General features: G+C 36.0%; 2 protein-coding genes across 2 annotated transcripts in view; one reads left to right on the top strand and one right to left on the bottom strand.

The window, feature by feature from the left end:
• Window positions 1-1,383: 1,383 nt before the first annotated feature.
• Window positions 1,384-17,647, bottom strand: LOC113237426 (fidgetin-like protein 1). Its single transcript, XM_026473883.1, has 10 exons — window positions 17,491-17,647; window positions 17,195-17,350; window positions 15,482-16,000; window positions 14,413-14,525; window positions 12,787-12,942; window positions 9,433-9,566; window positions 8,167-8,281; window positions 4,855-4,967; window positions 3,889-4,080; window positions 1,384-1,519 (listed from the first exon to the last, which is right to left on the bottom strand). The coding sequence occupies exons 1-10, from the start codon at window positions 17,598-17,600 to the stop codon at window positions 1,400-1,402; spliced, it is 1,728 nt and encodes a 575-aa protein (XP_026329668.1). The 5' UTR covers window positions 17,601-17,647; the 3' UTR covers window positions 1,384-1,399.
• Window positions 17,648-18,157: 510 nt separating this feature from the next.
• Window positions 18,158-21,530, top strand: part of LOC113237492 (josephin-1-like) — a 17,026-nt gene continuing 13,653 nt past the window's right edge. Inside the window, exons 1-2 of the mRNA XM_026473989.1 lie at window positions 18,158-18,248; window positions 19,811-19,983. Of these exons, the coding sequence (XP_026329774.1) occupies window positions 18,159-18,248; window positions 19,811-19,983 (263 nt within the window). The 5' untranslated portion in view covers window position 18,158. The remainder of the gene's footprint in view (window positions 18,249-19,810; window positions 19,984-21,530) is intronic.

Below are 21,530 nucleotides of genomic sequence, written 5' to 3' on the forward strand. Positions count from 1 at the left end.
TTGAGAAAAGACACAAGAACGAGTTTCCCGCTCATGCAACGCAATAATAAAAATGACATTGACAATCAGCTGTGTCGAAGTTTTTTATAATATTTAATTGCACAATTTATATGGAAAAACGATCGACTGTAATGAAATGAATGAAATAAACTTTTAGAAACGACTGTGCCTTGATGTATTGTTAACCCACTTAAAAAAAAAGGAGGAGGTTCTCAATTCTACTGTACTTTTTTCATGTGTATGTTTGTGAACCGATTTTGATGATTCTTTTTTTGTTGTAAAGAGGGTATCTCAGTATTGGTAGGCTGTGGGCCTATTTCAATTTGAAGAAAATAAGGGTGGTAAAGCAGGGGCTGAATGAGATTTCGCGCACTTTCCGTTAACCGACTTCAATAAAACTAGGCAAATAGATGTCATTTCAATAAAATAGTCGATAAGCAAACTTTTGAAATCGTTTTTTTTTAAATATAAAGTTATAATGGTTTTCATTAACACAATATCTGACGACAGTTTGTCAACGTCGATATTATTACAATAGTCGGTTGCCGTTACGTTCTAATCAAAGGTTAAAGTTCTTCTTATTTTTAATTATTGGTAGTGCCGTTTTAGTATTTCGCCAGCCAACTAAAAGTATAAAGTATAGAAACTAATATCAATCGTCATAACATCGCCAATGACTTCTGCTTAAGCAAATTTTATCGATTCCAATAATATCGGTAATTCACTGTTTTGTGGGGGTACTTTCTTACAGAGAACAAGCTCACGTTGAGTTAATTGGACCCTGAGTATTATTTTTATTAGGGTGGCTTCATTACAGATCTTGCACACCTTCATTATTGCGATCATTTATTGTTCTATTTGATCACTACACTTCGGAATGAAGGCCAACGCTGCTACATAAAACGTGAAGGATTCTCCTGGCTTTGTACTGTGCCTTCCTAGTATGGAATTTAGTAGTTCCATCTAGGAGTGGCATTAGGTAAGTGCATAGGAGTTTTATCCGTGTCGTGGCAAAATTTACTCTTGCTCTTTCTCTACCTAAGATTGGACATATTCAAGCTATAGGCTTGCTATAGGTATGTCCACTTCACTCCTAGGAATATATCTACAAATGTCGATGAGAAAATTAAGCGCAGTTAGTGTCAGACATAATGAGAGTAGTGGTGGTATGGTATTATGGAAACTGGACAGAAAATTTTTGTTTTGAATTGTTTTTAGGGTTTGTTTCCGTTAGATTAGATCCGTAGTGCCCCCTTTCCTACCATCTGACCGTGCAGTGCCAAGAACATGTCATGTTGCTTAACTAATACTTAATTAATAGATAAGTAAAAGCAATTTAAACTAAATTATAGAGGAATTTAAAAAATACAAATTACGAAACAGTAACGAGTTTTATTTATTAAAATCCTTGACCGTAAGTTTCGTTCCACTTGACGTATTGCCACAGGTCATCTTGTGACACGCTTGGGCGCACTCGCTGCAAGGCGGCTTTGAAGTCATCCACACAAACCGGTCGAACCTAGCGTGGCAGAGTGAGAGTAAAAATGAAGGTTACATACAATTTGTTAACATAGGCTGGTCAGTTTGAAAAAATCGAATGAACGTATTTGTGAAATAAATTCTTGGATCACTCTATGGAGCAGTAGAGAGCCTTGTCAGAGAATAAAAAGTAACATGGTCGCTTTCCGCCCTTCCTTAGCTTTAGATACCACACTGCGCCCCTCATCTTGTATGGTCAAATTGACGGGACGGCAACAAGGCTGTCAGCGAGCCATTAGCTAAGTACGACTTTGATGTGATTTCATAACAGGTTATTTAGAGATAAGACATTGAAAAGAAAATATTTTAGAGTAATTTATGCTGTAGTGTTATTCACTTATTATGTTTAGTTAACGTCTTTTGTTAAAGCTATTTATATGTTTAGTATTTAATGAATAAAATCATTAGTATACGTAATGCCTATTATCATTTACATATATAATATATTCGTTTGCTCTTACAAAGTTAATGTGCACGTTAAACCAAAGAATTAATAGTACCATAAAGTAGTGGGGTAACCCTGCCTCTTCACGCACACATTTGCGCATGTGCACAGACTGCGCTTTGCTGTACTTAGTAAGTAGTAGTAGGATAATAAATTTCCAACGTTGTACGGGGTATCTGGGTTTGAAAGAGTTCCTCCAGGGAAGTACTGCCACTTACCTATTTTTGCCGTTAAGCAGTAATGTGAGCATTACAGCGTTTCGGTTTTGACGGATAAGGGTGCTGGTGAAATTACAGACTCATAGGACTTGTCAACTTACTACGTCTCAGAGTGACGACCGCAGTTCCAATGCCTCTGATGGTAACCTATCACAAACTCGAACGAATAATAAAGGAATTACTCCGAAAACGATTCGACTTTTTTTCATTAGTGCGATGGCAGTTTTGGTATAAATTTGCAACACAGAAATGTCTTACAGCAGAAGTATCGTTTGTCCGAAGACCTATTATTAGAATAATTATTACACATACGTATTCTTTGGGCCGAAGTTTGTTTGGTCTAGTTATGTTTGTTATACTGTCTGTTTTCCATATAAGTTAGATTGCTGAAAATTCGTTTCGACAAAATTATTATTCTTAGATAAAATTGTACCGCCATACACTTTTACCGTACAGCTCCAAAAGTCGGGACTGTACTTTGCTGGTGCACAGCAAGTCCACTTACGTAATTTTCGTCATACCGTTGTGCTATGTTTTTGCTGTCATCTAAAATGTAATTTAAAAACAATGGTCTCGAGTATTCAATAAATAACTTATAACTGAATCGAGGAGAGTACCAGAACCGAATTTGTTTGCATTTCATAGCTAGGTCGACCCCCTCCTGTGGGTTTAGGTTAGGTTAGTATATGAAAAAGCCGCGCGAGGCAAGCGAGCGTGCCGCGGCAGCGGCCGGAGAGCGCCAGAGCCGAATTTGTTTGCATTACCTAGACGGTACGACCCCCTCTTGTAGATTTAGGTTAGTTTAGTATATATAAAAGCCGTATGAGCCGAGCGAGCGTTGCGAGCGTGTCACGGCAGCGACCGGCGAGTGCCAGAGCCGAATTTGTTTGCATTATCTAGACGATACGATCCCCTCCTGCAGATTTAGGTTAGTTTAGTATATATAAAAGCCGTACGAGCCGAACGAGCGTTGCGAGCGTGACACGGCAGCGACCGGCGAGTGCCAGAGCCGAATTTGTTTGCATTACCTAGACGGTACGACCCCCTCCTGTGGGTTTGGGTTAGGTCAGTATATGAAAAAGCAGCACGATCCGAACGAGGGAAGCAAGCGACTACAACTCGATCAAATTAACTTGCATCTCGTTTACCATATTTTCAAAGATGCTAGGTGCTTTAATTTGACGAGTTGTATTGTGCGACACGTTCCAACACTTTTAATATCTGTAATAAGAAATTATGTTATTTCTTATTACAGATAAACGTTTCAAACGTGTCAAACGGTTTGTTGGGGATATAAAATTCGGGAAAAGAACAACTTGTCTACATGTCAAAATAGTGAAACATTAAATGGTGTAATGAAAAAAACCGTAACGTGTTTTCGAACAAATGAAGCAAAATCTATTCAATAAAAGTCTTTTCAGAGAAACAAAATTCTGCAAACCATGTTTCTAGCTTGTGATAGGTAACCGCCTCTGATATCTTTGCGATTTAAAGCTCTAGAGTGGCACTGGAACTGTTATGGACAGGCGTGACGCTTACCACCAGGTGCACGACTTGTTCTTCCCATCACTTTGTATCATAAAAAAACTACTTTACCTAAAATTGTGTACTAAGAATTCAAAGCAATATTTACAGTGTTAGATAAAATTATATCATGAGGGTATGATGTGTTATACAGATTCGTACCTTATCTCGATCGATACTGACGATCTGCGATAAAGGCACAGCCCTAATAGGCCCCATAGCGGCTTCAGAACACAGTGACTTCATGTCAGCGCCCGAGTATCCCTCCGTTAAAGACGCGACGTCTGCTATCTCCTGGGCCGTAAGGTCGTTGTTCTCGTTTGTCAGGAGATTTGTTATTATTTGTTCGCGCGCCTGAAACAAACATCAATGAAATTGTTGGGAATATTTAATCATGTGAACCTTAAACTAATTTCCGTGTTAATCTTAATTTGCCATGTGGCAACACTTTTCTCTGCTTCTTTGCTTGCTTAGCATTGTAGACAATGTAAAATACATGACTATTTCGGCTTATTACCAGAAGTTACTAACTGACAAAAACAAAAATTTCAAGAAATATGCCATATTTTTTAATTTTTTTAATCAGTACTTCTGATGGCTGTTGAATATAAGAAAAATTATTAACTGCTCTCCTGAAATTTTTGTTTTTGTCAGTTAGTGACTTCTTGCAATAAGCCGATGATTATTCTATTTTATTGAGATTTTATTTACATTATGTTATATAATCTTGATAAAATTTCTAGAAGAGACAGCGGTTTTTTTTGCGGATTACACTAAATAGTAAAAAAAGTATTTCATAAGTTTTTTTTACACTGCAAAAATATTTTATATTCGTTTTTTTGTTATGCAGATGTAGTTCATGTGTATAAAGGGTATAAAGTTATTTATGAACTGTGATATTTGCAATGGTAACCCGAGTAGCCAAACGTATCCTCCACCAAAATACCATGCGTGATAATAGAAAAGATGTAAACCTACATGACAAAACGTAAGGTTCTAACTCAACTAGATCATGACTAGAGATACGAACGAAAGCACAGTGCAATACACAATGCCGATAACACTTCAGTTCACTCCATCTGAGACCACCTTTAAGGAATCATTTTCCTACGCGTAAGTTGTCCTTACATTAACATCAGGCAATGGGATGTAGAGTCGCTTAACAAGGCGCCGCCGCGCTGCCTCGTCCAATTCTTGGGGGCGATTCGTGGCACCCACTATGAGAAGGCAGTCTTCCTCTCCTGTGAGAAAGAATTATCTATTTTTCATTTTTTTGCTGTACATAACATGTATACAGGGTCTTATAAAATTAGCTGATCAATTTTTAACATGTATTACATACTTATTTTTTGGACATTTACAAAACAAATTAAAAATGAAATAAGAAATATTAAATCTTAATAATCGCTGTGTACATATCAAATAGATTTGTCGTATTTTGCACCAGTGAAGTGTACTAATACATTTTTTTATCTATTTTGTAAATTTCCCAAAAAATGTGGTTAAAAAATATTTATTTATCATTAGAATAAATAATACTGAAAAATTAAAATACATAAAAAACGCACTAACAATATAAGCAGTCAACAATGTAGGTAGACAAAAATACACACGAACACATATATGCGTATATTCAGAAATATGGCAGTATATTCTCATAATTCAGTAAATGATTGTCATTTGTAATTTAAAAAAATGTTAAATTACTTTCGAGTTAGTTCACTTTATAATATGAATTATTCAATCTTTTACCGTTATTTTGACAAAATTATCACTCACTCATTAATAACAGAATCATGGACACTACAAGGAGAAGTCACTGTATATGCGAAATGGCGAAAGGTGTCGTGGTTTTACGATGCCTTACATCATAGGTTCCCAAACTTTTTTGGCTCACCGCCCACTTAGGCAAGATAAAAAAACTTCAACACCCGCCACTACAAAAAATAATTGATGAAGACACGTATTCTTTTTATATCAACTTAACACAAAAAATCGCAAGGAAAAATTAAATTTTTATTTATATAAAATATAAGTTTATTTATTTATTTTGTACAACTTACACTTACAGTACTTACAACGAAACATATAAGTCATAGTCGCAAAAATGGTTGAGTCGATCCCGGCCAAAGATAGGATGCGGAAGTTGGACCACAGAGCTTTGGGCGGTGACCGCCTCCAAATAGTAACCGGCGGATGTTTATAAATTTTAATTCAGTGTTGCTGAACACGTCAATATCATTTTTTTGCTTAAGGATGCAATTACGGCTAGGGCTTCGAAGAATGGTGTCTGTCCTAGTGTCACTGTGCGTGTTAAATTAAAGTTGAATAGAAAGTATTTGCGCTGACGAAGGACGTAGCGTGAGATTGGCGCAATAACGCAGGATAAAAAAAGAAATTTGAACCAATAAAGGAAGGTTAATTATATATCCTCTCATTAGGTTGAAAATATATTTTAGGAGCGCCAGTTTTCGCCTGATCTCAAACGATCTGTACGATACCAAGCCCAAAGTAAAGGGTGTAGAGTACAATAAGGATAGTACCCATAAAGTTTACTATACAAATATCTCAAAAATGATTTCTGGATTCGTTCCAACATTGCTATATGGAGTTTATTGTGGGGATTCCACACTGTACCCGTAGCTTCCAATTTACTTCGAACAAAGGCGTTATATAAATTACAAATTGCCTGTCGATGGTCAAAAAACTTAGATTGCCGCTCGATGAAGCCAAGACTTTTCCAAGCATTATTACATATATCTATAACATGATCGTTAAATTTGAGTACAGAATCGAATCTTACTCCCAAATCACGAACAGACTTTACACGGTTCAAGGTCGTGCCACCGAGGCTGTACTCATTGAGGATTGGATCTCTCCGGGAATAAGACATCACTGAACACTTCTCAACATTCATCTCCAAGCTGTTGTCCCGGCTCCAAGCGAAAATGCTGTTAATATCAGCTTGGAGTAGATCAAAATCCGCGGTGCACATCACCGGCAAAGCGAGTTTGACATCGTCAGCAAACATAAGGCAGACAGAAGATTTTACAGATGTAGGAAGGTCATTCACAAGCAGTAAAAAAAGGAAAGGGCCGAGACTGCTACCTTGCCCTATACCAGAAGCAACTGTATAAGGGGAAGATTTAAAGTTTTCGTATTCAACGTACTGCTTTCTATCTTGAAAATACGCACAGAAGAATTTCATTAACTGAGTAGTAAATCCCGCAACACCCAACAACATTTTTATAAGTAATTGGTCATTGTTGACACTCCATAGCCGTTCGCCATATAAATGTGATGCGTAACGCTTCGTGCGAATCTTTGGAATATCCACAACATAGGAGTGGAACCCAAGCCTACGCCTGGTCCCCCGATGATGGAAAGGGGAAGACGGAATTAAATCGTGTAATTCCATCGCATCCGCGATATATGCTGTAAAATACCAATAAGCAAACTACTACACGGCGGTGTTCAAGGCTTTGCAGCTTCGCTTCCACTAATTCTGAGTCACTTATAAGCCTCTTGGCACGATTGTCAATTGAATCCAAAGTGACCAGTTGATATTTAGCAGAGCCATCCGAATGGTGGCCCCAGTACTCCATGCACGACCGGACTTGTGCTTGGTACAGCTGGAGCAACTGTCCCGGTGTAAAGTAACGCCTCACTCTGGAAAGGATGCCAAACTTCCTTGCTGCGTTTTTGGCCATGGATTCAATGTATCTGCCGAAGTTCAAATTGGACGACAGGTCCATTCCAACTAGCTGGAGATAGTCGGCTATCGGTATGGATGGATATATCACGAAAAGTCGGAGTTAGCTCAAAGGGACTTCGTTTTGTGGAGAATAGACACGCCTGCGTTTTGGTAGCGTTAAATTTGGCAAGATTGACATCGCCCCAATTGGAGACTGCCTGGAGTGTCAAATCCAAACGGCTAACCATGGACTCTCGACAAGACTGGATTTCCTCTCCACTGACCCTTGCATTGGTCAAGTACCTATCTACAACTGTGCTGTCATCAGCATACGCAAAGGTACCTGGAAAGTACATATCATTGATATGCAGCAGAAAGAGAGTTGCAGACAGTACGGAACCATGAGGAACTATCACCATATGTTCAGAAGAGTAGCCTTCTAAGACCACTCGAATCGAACGTTCACTCAAGAAATCCGTTATCCAATTGTAATGGTCAGTGGGAAGCCCATAAAAGGGAAGCTTACTTACATAATATATTTGTAGTGTAGTTTACATAGATAATGCAAGTTTTTTGCGGTAGCACCCCCTGGATAGCATCAACGCCCCTAAATTTCATAAAAAATTCAGCGCCCACTGGGTGGCTGTAGGGACCACTTTGGGAAACTATGCTGTAGAGGCAAGTTTGGATACGTGCCTTCGATAAACACTATCGATAATCGAGCTTTTATTTACAGTTAAATTTACCTGTAGCGGCGCCATCAAACTGCACCAAGAATTCAGTTTTAATTCTCCTCGTGGCCTCGTGTTCCGTATCGCTTCGCTGGGTCAGCAGCGAGTCGATCTCGTCTATAAATATAACCTATAATAGAAAAAGCCTTTAGTTGCACTAGTATATGTGGTAGAGTTCTTTGTTTGTACAGAACCGAAATGGGAGTACCATCGATCTACGTATCTTCACGGCAAAGCAATAACGCTGTTTCGGATTGCAGATTGTGAAAGTGCAGGAGACTTGACTTGAACGTGACTGTGTATCATGAACCTGACTATGTATAATGAAGGTGACTCGACACATCTGGGACAGTTTTGAATTCATAAATTTCAATGAAAATTAGTTATTAAAAAAATATATAAAATCTTTTACAATATAATATAGTGCTTCAATCTCTTTATCACAGGACTATTACAAATAGGTTTGGAGGGAACCGAAACTCAATTAAAGTTCACATAATTAACTGCAATATAATAAATATAATTATTATAAAATCCCAGTAATAGTACAAAACAGAAAAATAACTAAAAAAAACAAAACCTCTTTTTATAAAAAATATTAGCAGAGGAAGCTAGTAAGTGCGGCGTTTTAACCAGATGACACATGCAAACCCTTGTTCAAAAGACTCAATATACTTCCTCTTGCCAGCACGTACGAGTATGTCAGAGACGTGTGATGTCGTCACATGACATGCATGTATGTTACAGCATGTGTTTTTGTCAAGATTCACTCTCAACATTTCAGAATACGTGAAATGAGTACGTGATACTAAAATTATGAACCAATTATACTAACCTTGCTGCCATAAAATAATTTATACGAATAACTGCTTGAACATGTACATCAAGATTTTTAATAATTTACCAAATGACATTAAATTACTACAAGGACGTACTTTTAAACTACAATTGGCAAGATGGCTTTTGACACATTGCTTCTATAATAAAAAAAGTAAATAAAGAATATTTCGAATTTACAAATACTAATTAACATTATATTAAAATGCAATTAACGGTACACAAGACAATAAATTCCTTTACATTTGCACAACTGCTTGCAGGTTGAATACATTGTACCTAAATTAACTTAAGACCTGTATATTTACTGTATTCTGGCATGTAAACGTATTCTATACTATTCAGAACCTTCAAACGTGTTCAAATGTGTCTCCATCTCCCCTACACCCCATCTACCACATGATTGCGATAAATAAATGACTAAATGTTCTAAAGCAGACTTACAGCAGGCTGATGGCAACGTGCGACGGCGAACAGCGCCCGCACCATCTTCTCACCGTCGCCAATCCACTTGGAGGTAAGCGACGACGCGGAGATGCTGAAGAACGTCGCGTTGCACTGCGCCGCCACGCACTTACCTGGTATAATACACATCACCTACATCGTCGTATGGTAATTATTTTTTAAGGCAAACTTATCAACAAGGTTTCCCTAGCGCGGGGCTATAGAAAATTAAAAAAAAAATCTACACGTAAGAAACGGGTTTTTCAATTCCGTATTAAGGCGTCAGATTAAGGGTCGTATTCTAGAACTCTATTCAATGCTCAAGTCAGGATTGCACTGTCAACACAAGCACTGGAAATACGACCCTAATGGCAGGGACTTGAGTATGATATCAAGTGCTTTAAACCATACTCAAATCCTGACTTGAGCATTGAGTAGAGTTCTAGAATGCGACCCAAAGTTTGCTAAAGGTGAGTTTGTGCGACCCACGGAGCAATAAATACAGTAGAAGTGCTTAGTTTGCGTGACACGTATGCCAACAGTTCGCGGAGTTCCGCAAACTGCGAACTTGCATGCTGATTTTGATTCAAGTTTCGGGATTTTCAAGATTCGGGTAACCTATCCGAGTCTCGAAATCAGATGGGTTTACGAGCGACAAGATGAACCTGATCCCTACTATATTTTTCTAATTTGTGACTTAAATCAAGTGTTGTCCGATTTGAAATGTCAAAAGTTTCTGATCCGCCAGTTGTGAATCGCTATTAAGCACTTCGACTCGGAAGAGTCGCAGTTTCCGATCGGGAGAGACAATCAAAATCAAGCTGTTGAGCTCAGTCGGCCATTTTCGCTTCGTATGTTATGGTTGTGTTAATTACCCGCGCGCCTACCCTCTCTTCTTGCGTAGTACACGTGACACAAATCTCACAATCGGTTTCATTTTAAACTAAATAAGATCTATTTTGTTTGTTGTAAATGTTGGACACTACACTACATACACTTATCACTTTATATATGTATCAAAATCATTATTTAAGTATTCTATACATATAACTGAACACAACACACCACATTATAGAAATATTTATGTAATTTATTTAAGTTTACTCGTATATTCGCGACACACACGTCCGGTACTCATTCGGTTTTAGGGCCCACTGAAAATCAGCGTCACAGCATTTCCTCGGTGGTGGTGACAATAGCTGAGTGGGATCCTGTTACTTACGCCACAGCCGCGCACATGACACTTAGTCTAATTGTGTTAAATATTTCATGTTTGCTTTGTTGATGTGTATGTTATTTTTATTCCTTTTTTTTTCAGTTATTTTTAGTTTAATTTTTTGTTTTAATGTAGCTTCATCTTTTTTTTTGTCTTCATTTTATTACTGTGTATATTTTTGTTGTGGCGTAGTAATAAACGACTTCTATTCTATTCTAATTACCTCGCGCAAAACCTCGAAATACGTACAATATGTCTTATTTCGTTAGTTTAGAGTGCAAAAATGATAGTCGCACTTGTAACATTATCTATGCTGGCGTTTCGTATTAAGTCAATCATTAAGTCTTATTTTATTTAATTTTAATATATTTTCAATTTTCTGTTTATCGTAATCATTTTTTGTTTTATTTTTTATTTTTATTTATTAAGGAACAACAACAGCCAACTTAAAAATATCTTACAAATAACATAACTTGACATGAAATATCTTAGGCCAAAAGAGTTGTCCACAATGATACAAAATATTGAAGCCTTATAAATTATAATATTGATGTAAATAGGGCTATATAATATATAAATATAATATAATACATATAAAAATTACAATCATAATGTAAATTTTTAACATTTACCACTTATCATAGTTATCAATATAGAAAAAGTATTAAGGTACAGTATAGGTACTATATCACACATGTATTTATTTAATTACATATATATGCCTATGATTTCAAATGTATATGTTCACAAACATCTCTATTACTTAAAACATATAACACATTCGGATAAGTGTGGGACTTTACATGTATCAAAATGTTGTGTTAATACAATACAAATACCATATACCTATATACATACCCATATACATTTAAGGATACAAATAATATTAAATGTGAGTGTTTTTTTGGACTACTGATCTGATATTTTCCAAGAAACTTTCTTTACTACCAATGAAAGGATCGATTTCACCGAAACGAGCATTATAGCATCTGGCTATTCGTGTCAATACTGCATTCATGCCGTAGTTGGTAGAATGGAACGGAACGTGGAACAGTGTTGCATTGCGAGTACGGCGCCCCGGCACCCTTAGCGCCAACTGCTCCAGGATCTCAGGGCAATCCAAGCGCCCGCTCAGGACGTCATATAAGAGACCCATGTCCAACACTGTTCGACGCTCATCAAGAGTTAGAAGATTGTACTCATGACAGATGTCTTCGTATGTTGTAACTTCACAAGGAAATCTGTATTTTAAATGTCGTAAGAATTTCCTCTGTATAGTCTCAATCCGATTAAACAACAAACAAAAATAACAAGAAACAAAAACAAAAAACAAACAAGAAACAAGAAACAAAAATAAACCTTATGCAACATGATCGCTTCTTTTTTGGAGAACTAAGTAAACAGCTCGAATTCGTCGTCGTTCAGCTATTAACCGCTAGATGGCAGCACATCGAATAAAGTTGCAATGTAAAATCGTAATCGTACAAAACATCATAACTTGCAATAATAGGTATTGAACATTCAACGATATGCAAACAGCGTGAAGTTTAAATTATAATCAAAGTCCAGAATTCATATTTCTTTTTAAATTTTAAACTACAACCAATCATGATTAATATTTCATAGTATTTAAAAAAATGAATGTGTGAGTTTTGGCAACAGCGGTTTATACCTTGTGGTAGAAAAAAACAATAGAAGTGCCTAAAGTTGTCTAATGTTGCATTTTTATTAAACCATATATTTTGAATGGGGACGCTCGGGGTCAAGGTCAAAGGTCATATGGAATCACTATTGACCCAGTACAGATCCGACGACAATACACATACAGTAATGACATGTTCCAAAAGATATTTTACATATAAAATGTTTAAGACAACTTTTCGGTATATCGGAGCGGTGAAATAGATATAAAAGTATTAAATTTTCTTCGGTATTGTTCGGTTCTATGTCAATTTCAATAATATTTGACAGTTTGCAGAACGAAAAACAGCACTTTTAAATTTCTATGTAAAGGAAGGTCAAAATTCCGACCCTTGTGCGCCAACCTTTTAATTAAAAAGCAACCACTAAGTACGTTTTACCATAACAAAAGTACATTTTCAGAACATAACACTACTTCTAAAGTCTATGCTCATTACCAATCAAAGTCTTCCCTGTTCCTGGTGGACCAAATAGCAGGATGCCCTTGGGTGGTCTTCGCAAGCCGGTGAAGATATCAGGTCGCAACAGTGGCCATACTACAGCCTCTTGGATCACTGATTTCGCCATTTGAAGTCCTGCTATGTCCTCCCATCCTGAACACAGATTGAATATTTTCGTTTTATTTATCTGGCCAGTTAACAAAGAACATCTGTGTTTAAGATTTTGACTTCTAATATAATGACTATTTAAATGCCCCATTTTGATCTAAAAATAGAGACATTAATAGAAAATAATATTTTGTATAAATCCGCAATATGGCGGCGATAAGCCTATTTTATGACTTGACTAGTTAACAGAGAATATGTCCCACCGAATAAACGTGCGTTTAATACGTGTATAATAAACAATGATCGGAATTGTGGGAGTTAATCTAAAGTACAGTATGCACGATTTCTTATTATAGATATACCCATTTAGTCATCAATGCGTGTAATTTTTTTTTACTGGTAATTTTCTGAACATTCCAAAATATGTTCTCATTTTTTTTTAGGTCATCAATTGGACTGTGTTTTTTTTGTATGTACGTTACGCGATAACTTCGGCATTTGCGAACCGATTTTGATGATTCCTTTTTGTTCAAAGACGATATCTCAGAATTGGTCCCATTAAAATTCAAAGAAAATGTTCCACCTCCAAGGGTGGCAAACTTAGGGATGAATGACTGTTGAGATAGGTTTTTTTAGTACTCTGTACTGATTTATAATGACTAAACTATTACATATGTAAGTAACCATAGAAACAACTACAATATTATTTTTTGAGATAATAATTTGTAGCAAATACTTAATAGGGGATAATTATTTTAATAATAATAGACTTATAAACAAACAATTATAAAAATTTGGAACCCGAAAAAATAGTATCACTTTTGGTTATTTACTAAATGTTTAGTGACGCAAGAAGTCGAAACGAGAGTAGTCGTCGAAAGAAGGTAAATAAGATATCGAACCCCTCATGGAAGAATGACATAAGTGTAACTCACATCCTCTCCAATTAGAGATTAGATACCCACATCCTCTCCATGGATGAAGGATGTGGGTTATATTGTTCTGTATGTAATGGAGCAATAAACATGTTTGACGTAATTCCACTTATGCTATGCACAGGTGTCATGTCAAAAAGATGACGTAAGATTATTTAGAGCATTTGCACACGGCGTACTTTTTACGCGCCGTAAACACGCGTCATCTGCGCGTATACACGCCGTAGGGCTTTAGTCGCGCGTATGTATCTCGCATTTTAATAAAAGATAGTTCTAGTTTTAGTTTTGTTTATTCATTTCAGTTAGTTTTTACAATAAAGCAACTAAATATAGTTGCTATATTCGTGTTTACTTTTGTGTTTACGTTATATATTCGTGTTCAAGTGCAAATTTATTTTACCTATGGAATAAATGATTCTTCGAATTTGACTTTGATATGAAATTCTAAGTGTAAAGTCCAGTGGAGTATATAAGCTTCTTGGTTGCAACGCGATGTTGTGCGCGTTTGAATTGATTCACTACAGCGCATCTGCGGCGCGTATAAAATACGCCGTGTGCACAAGCTCTTAGATAGACTCACCTATAGGAGTGCCCTTGTCAATTATTTCACTTTCAATAAGCTCAATCATCTTCGGATCAATGTGTTTCAGCCTATCATCCGTAAATGCAGGTTCTGCAGTGTCATGCTTATCTCTGGTATTAAGAAAAATAAAATATCATCAATCTATTCACGATGTCGGTGGCTCAACGGTTTGCAATGTAAGGCTCTGGATGAAAAAGACCCTGTTCTGGGTAGTGCTCTAGAGTGAATTCTGTTACTCCAGGTACTCGTAGTGCAGGGAATATCCTAGTTATAGACCAGGTTATTGGTGTTGATGTCTGACTTTGGATGAAAACTTGTTTCAGTTTATTTTTTAAATGTGTTAAATGTTATTTTATTCTTTAATTAATATTGGAATTTTATTATGGATTAAGATAGATCAGTACAATGGCCTATTTCTGTATATTTGTAATTTAGATTTTTATTAAATTCTAAATATGCTGGTTGCTTATTGACAAACAATGTTACTTCCATGATATAAAGTGATCGGAGGGTTAACATGTTCTCTTTAATAAAGTGTGGTCTACAACTTTCTCTTTGGTGGATATTTACTATAAGGGTGTCACCAAATTTAAAACGCGGATTCGTCTTGATGCGATCGTGTTTAACCATACTTGTCGCATTAAGCCGATTCCCTTTAACGCGGCCGTTATCGCGCGGTCGTGCAGGTTGTTTCTAAACCGATCAGTCGTCGTCGGCATGCGTACTGACGAGATCGGAAATTCGCAGGAAGCCGATTCGTTGGCGACATGTGCCGACCCGCGTTCGTACGAACCAATGCTAAATGCACGTCTTTTTCGCTCTGACATTCATGAATATAAAGCTTTTTCTGATGCGATTTTGCGCTAATAAATGTTGTGAGTCCCTAATACGGAGATTTTTCTAGCTGGATGCGATACGGCAGCTGAGGGAATTCTAGAGACTGCTTGAGAATTTTCCAGAAGAGCGACTTGTTTTTTGACTCGTAAAGTTCATTATGCTGTGTATTATCTTGTCTTGACATGTAAAGAAGAAAAACTATATTATTATATGTTTCATCCCAACTTACTGAGCGTTAATCATAGGAGAAATAAATTTAGAATTAGCCTTCCTTGTTGCACCCAAAGTCCGTTTAGCAGCCGGATTTGATGCTAACAGACTCTCCTTAGCCGTTTTGAATGTTATCTTTGCAACATTACTTTTATGAGCTTTGTTCTCTTCTTCTTCTTTATCAAAATCTATGGGATCCTCTTCTATATATTTGGATGTAGTGGGAATTTCTGTAGACTTGTAAGTTTGGTTTTTGTTTAATGGTTTGTTTTTACCAAACCGTGGTTTAAAGGTTCGTTCTTCAAAAGGCTTCGATTCTTGACTGCTGTTATTTATATTTTTAACAAAAGTAGACCTTGCTTCTGTGTCTACATATCTACTACTTTCTGTATTTTTGATTTGTTCCTCTTTAATCCGTAAATCACATTTGCAGTTGGATTTATAGAAGTTTTCTAAATTGTGGTACAACGGTTGCTCTGAGCACTGCAGGCAGGTCGGTATTGATTGCTCAAATAAAGTTTCTGGATCAGTGAATTTGCTGAAATAATAATTGTAAGAATTAATTTTTTAATGAAGAAAGTTCTTTTCTTTTACCAGAGTTTCATGCGCCAAGCAGTAATGTCAGCATTACTGTGTTCCAGTTTTGAAGGGTAAGGGTGCTGGTGAAATTACAGGCACATGGGACTTGTCAACTTATGTCTCAGGGTGACGGGCGCAGTTTAAAGCTCTGTGTGGCACTGTAACTGTGATGGACAGGCGTGATGTTTACCATCAGGTGCACAACTGTTCATCCCGTCACTTGATGTTATTAAAAAAAAAATCTTTTAGCAATTTAGATTTCAATACAATGTTTGAAGTAGGGAATTACAAACAGAAGGACATTCAAAGCTCGACCTAAAGAGCTGTATGTTTGTAATTGATGTTCCATCATATTTACAGGGAAGTTTACAAAGTTTGCTTTGGGATAGGAATGTAAATTCAGAAATATCCAATACTAGGACTTGTGAGTATTATTGTCTTAGGCTTAACTCACACTGGCGCACAGTCGAAGCGTTTTCAACTATAAAAAGGTGAAGGCGGCGAAGGCGCGCGAATTCCGTATTTGCATAGCATGCATTTGTACTTTATTAAAGGGAAAATAGGGATGAATATGCTATAGGCGAAAAAAACGACGCTTCGACTCTGCGCCTGTGTGAGTTGAGCCTTAAACTTAATCTGGAAATAACACATAAAATTGGCAAAAAACATTGGCATTAGTTGGGCCCTAGCAAATCTGAGCAGAGTAATATAATTGTACATATTTCTCTAGGGAAAATGTGGATACAAACCACATCATATTTGAGTGTCATAGGAACTACAGAAGAATACAGTTTATGTCATTTTTTTTTACTAATTTCATCATAAATACTATTGAATGTAACATAAATAACCAATGTAAATAATTTTGTTCTTACTACTATGTTATAATTATTACTGTTTGGAATTACTTACAATGTTTATTATTTCTAATATTTCGACTCAAGGACTTGAATCTGAGGTCATGAAATAAATTTAAAAACTATTTATTTCACTTTGTCTTCCAAATCTTCAAAACAATAAAAAAAAGCAAATGATAATAATTTTATTCTGAGTAAGAAACTCGTGTCTTTGTTAACTTAACTTTGGCTGCAATATCAATGTATCAATCGTTCTATAACACTTTAAAATAAAAGAACAACTCAAGCGTTCATACCCAAGAGAACTTCTCCAAGCTTTCATATTAGTTATATCAGAGTTTTGTAAAAGAGCTTTAGCAGAATTGATGATGTGGTCCATGGCCTTCTCATTTAACAACTCTTCATTTCTTTGCCAGACATCTTTGAGTAGATTAGAAGAAATAGTGTTGGACCTAAAATCGACAGAAAAAGGCAACAAGATATAAGTCAAGCGAGGTGTGCAAGAATGTGTAGTTAAGAATTATAATTAGGTACTACAGTTGCGAAAAGTGGGAAATACACATTTGGTTTGCTAAGACAAGTCAATACATACCTTTCACACGAGAGCTTGTACTGCAATAGCGAAGTTTTATTTAATGTAGACAAATGATTATCATCACAGTCCTCTGGCAGCAATGCGTGAAATTCGTCAGTTTGGAACATTGTTCTCTTTTTTTGCTTCTTCTTTTTCTTTTAAATGTTATACTGGCGGTGTCTCTTTGCTAGTTTTTTTATGAAAAACAGACAAATTAACGTTTTTGTTTCCCGCTAGTACTGACTTTATTTTTTTAGTAACATTTTTACAGCATTTGCAACAAAGAACTTAAGCCAAATCTCGTATGTCGTGTTTCTTTATAAGAGTTTTTTAACTTGGCTCGTCATGGTTAAGCCTTAACCCAACCATAGATTTAGTATATCCATACTAAATCTATGAACCCAACAGTAAATAACAAACATTAAAATTTCGGCTAATATCTTGAATCCAAGATCATAAAACATATAAAAAAGACTAAAAAAGTTAACAAGCCGTCAATGTCAACTTGTCAAGTTAACCAATTTGTCACAAAATTGTCAATTGTATTAAAATAGAAAACTATGTATTTCTATAGTTTTCCAGTGAAAAAAAGCGCGTGCGATTAATAATAACAGAGCCGTGACCTCGAAAACATTAAAAAAAGCATAAAATGTATGTCTGATAAGTGAAAACATGTTAAATTCTATATGAACGAAATGAATCCAAAACCACCAATTTACCATGAAAAACAAGTTAAAGAGCTATGCGCCTTGCACGCGCTTAACAATCTGTTCCAGGTAAATTATCATTTTAGTTATTGTTACATTTTTAAGTAAAGTTACGGCCATGAACACAATTTGTACCGTAAGACGTTAGTAAACACTAATTTGTTGACTACTCCTTATCATTGTTATAAGTCATTGAAAGGTGTTATATCTGGTTCGGATGGCATTGAGAGGAGTTCGACAGAGCGCGTATTGTATGCTTAACCTTGTCATAATTTCGTCTATGAACTCATTTTGTCTCATAATTATGTGGCATTGCCAATAGATAATGCTTTATGTATATTTTGCTAATACTGAAAGAAAGAAGTCAATGAACATAATGATTGTTATACTATGCTAGACAATCGCGCCAATGACTTTGTCTCATACAGGTGAAGTCCCTGTACTGTGTTTGAGAAGAGCTACAATAATGCCCAGAATATCCAAACCAGTGTCAATTTAGGAAAGAATGATTAGGAAATGAAACTATTTTTGCAAATCTAAATCTTGTGTGTATTTGTTTTTTCAAACAAACTAATGTTTTGGACCCTTTACAGGTGAATTGTACACAGTTATCAAAAAATGAGTTATATGTACCAAATGAGTCCTAAAGTCTAATCTCTTAGATTAGCAAAAAAAAACCAACATATAAACATATATAAATAAGTTTTGAAAATAAAACAAGAGAGAAACATTTTTAAACTTCAAACAACCATATCTTGAAAGTGACTGGTTGTGCATTGGATCCTTTCTGTTTAACTATGTCTAATTGCAATTTAGATCCGAAAGTATAGTTTCATTTCCTATATGTAACAATCTCAAAACTTAAAAACTCGAAACATGATGATTGTTTCTCCTCATTTAGCACCTATAATGAGTGGTCCACTGAGATCATCTGCATATATTTCAGTATTATATGAAACAGGATCTTATTAAGTCATGTAACCAATTTTAAGAAAACTTTTTTTTTTAAATTGGCTCTAATTGGAAAGGCTAATCATATCTCAATCTTTGCTGAATGTATAGTCTTTTTTTCCATCTACATGTGGAAAGAAAAATATATTTTATTATAATTATTTTCATGAAAAACGGGCACAATGGTGTTGAGTTCCAGATACTATTCCATTACACAATACCATTCCATAGATAACTATTACAAATTTTCAAATTTCAATCCAAAATACAATTTTTCATAGATATGCAAATTACACTTGATATCTTTGAATTAATTAAATACCATTACTCATCACTGAGACAGATTCTCTTGTGAGAAATGAATAAAAAACTGAGAGGTTCTTTTAATAAAAAATTTAACTTGATATAATAAATACAATAAGTAGAACACACATTTAATTAAATTAACATTTTCTGGTACATCATTTGCTCATAGAGTGTGCTTGGATTGAACCGATCAGGGTGCAGGTAGCCTTTTTGTACATTTAAAAAAAAAAAAATTTTTTTTTAATGTATTGTGTTTGTAATGCGGCTTAGATATTCAATAATAATCAAAAGCCCCTAAATAAAGAATTAAAACAAGGCACTTCTTAGACATGTATATTCAACAGAAATAAACAAAAATGTTTCCATTCTTTCAGATGCGAGGTACATACACAAAATCAGAGCTTGATGGCATCTGCAGCAGACTATCACCAAATGTGTGGATCAACCCGCACCGCTCCCTGCTGGGGCTTGGCAACTACGACATCAATGTCATCATGGCAGCACTACAGAAGAAAGGCTGTGAGGCGATATGGTTTGATAAGAGAAAGTAAGACCCATTAAATTTTACAAAGGAATGATTGAAACTAAATTTCATTCTCTTTTTATTTTATTTTATGATTTATGATATGATGCAGAATTTCAAGCAATTGAATTCTTTTATATACATGACAAAAATTTATTGATGACAAAAGTCTGTGCATTCACAGGTCCAAAAGTTATTTGTGGGCATTGACTTATAAATAAATGGACGACGGGTCTAATACGAAAACCACGACAAAAATGTCCCAAGTCAACCTATTTAAACGTAGTGACATGTAAAGGAATATGAAAAAGCTAAAACGTTAGATTTAAATTGTAATGTCATCGCAGTACTGTCTAATTTTGCTTGCTTCGCTCTCAGTCGAACAAACGAAGACTAAAGCGTGAATGACGCTCTGTATACGATTTTAACGCCCTATAAGTTCGGACACTTTTTAGCGCGGACCCGACGTCCATATAATTGTAAGTCAATGTTTGTGGGCCATTAAATAAAAATTGTGTTCTTAGATTTTTCACTATTGCTGTATATTTTGGAAGTAAAAGTATTCATTTGAGTCTATGGGACAGTGGACTATGACCATGGGATGTGTAAAGCCCGAAATGTTAGTTTGGTTGAAAAACCAATTATACACAATATAGTACATCTGTAAAAATAGTTTCTTCAATAAGATGATGTGTAAGAAGTTCCACACTGAGAAGGCACAGGCCACAACGAGAGGACACAAAAACTGGCAGAGCTAGAAAAGTCCTTCAGTTTTTTAATGCTGTGTTGGCCTTGGCTCTGAACTGTAATTGGTGGTCATTACAATAAATCAGTTAATGGTCGCGGTGATGAGGGGCCGCATAAACCCAGATTGAAGCCACCCTAATAATAATAATAAAGACGTTTGAAGGTCTTAAACGTACCTTAACTTTTTTGGTTCTCACAGTCAGTAATTTTAGCTACTGATACTGTTTTTTATTTTATGTAGACACATTGAACAGTTACAAACCGTAAAGTTATTGTAATTCATTGAAAACGTGTATATCTAATAATTACACTAAAAAACTTAATAATAAATAATTTAAGTATCACCCTTTTACGCATCACGCATTTATTCGACACAAATTTCATCGCGCTTACACCGCGCGGCCACCGCATTGCCGCCGCACAGCGACCGCGTGCGTCTAACTGTCATGGCAAAATACGCTCTATTTATTTAGCTGTTACTTTTTTTTTTTTTTTTTTTTTTTTTTTATAAAATATAGGTGCGCATTTGACCTCCATCTCACCTGATGGAAAGTGACGATGAGGTCGACGATGGAGCATGCACACCTAAATAATGCCTATTCACTCTCGCCTTGAAAAGGTCCAAGTTATAACGTTCAGGGAACAAGTCTGCAGGCAGGGAATTCCACTCCATAGCCGTTCGCCATATAAATGTGGAAGCGTAACGCTTCGTGCGAATCTTTGGAATATCCACAACATAGGGGTGGAACCCAAGCCTACGCCTAGTCCCCCGGTGATGGAAAGGGGAAGGCGGAATTAAATCATGTAATTCCATCGCACACTCT

The sequence above is a fragment of the Hyposmocoma kahamanoa genome, unplaced genomic scaffold (assembly GCF_003589595.1).
Source record: "Hyposmocoma kahamanoa isolate Upper Pololo Valley unplaced genomic scaffold, ASM358959v1 93, whole genome shotgun sequence".
NCBI lineage: Eukaryota > Metazoa > Arthropoda > Insecta > Lepidoptera > Cosmopterigidae > Hyposmocoma > Hyposmocoma kahamanoa.

What these genes read in the sequence shown, in the direction of transcription:
- LOC113237426 (XM_026473883.1), bottom strand. Translation starts at nt 17,600, where the DNA reads ATGTTCCAAACTGACGAATTTCACGCATTGCTGCCAGAGGACTGTGAT. An exon ending in CACGTTGCCATCAGCCTGCT is followed by an intron (nt 8,282 to 9,432) that starts GTAAGTCTGCTT and finishes TTTCTATTATAG; the next exon opens with GTTATATTTATAGACGAGAT. An exon ending in GTTTGATGGCGCCGCTACAG is followed by an intron (nt 4,968 to 8,166) that starts GTAAATTTAACT and finishes TCTTTCTCACAG; the next exon opens with GAGAGGAAGACTGCCTTCTC.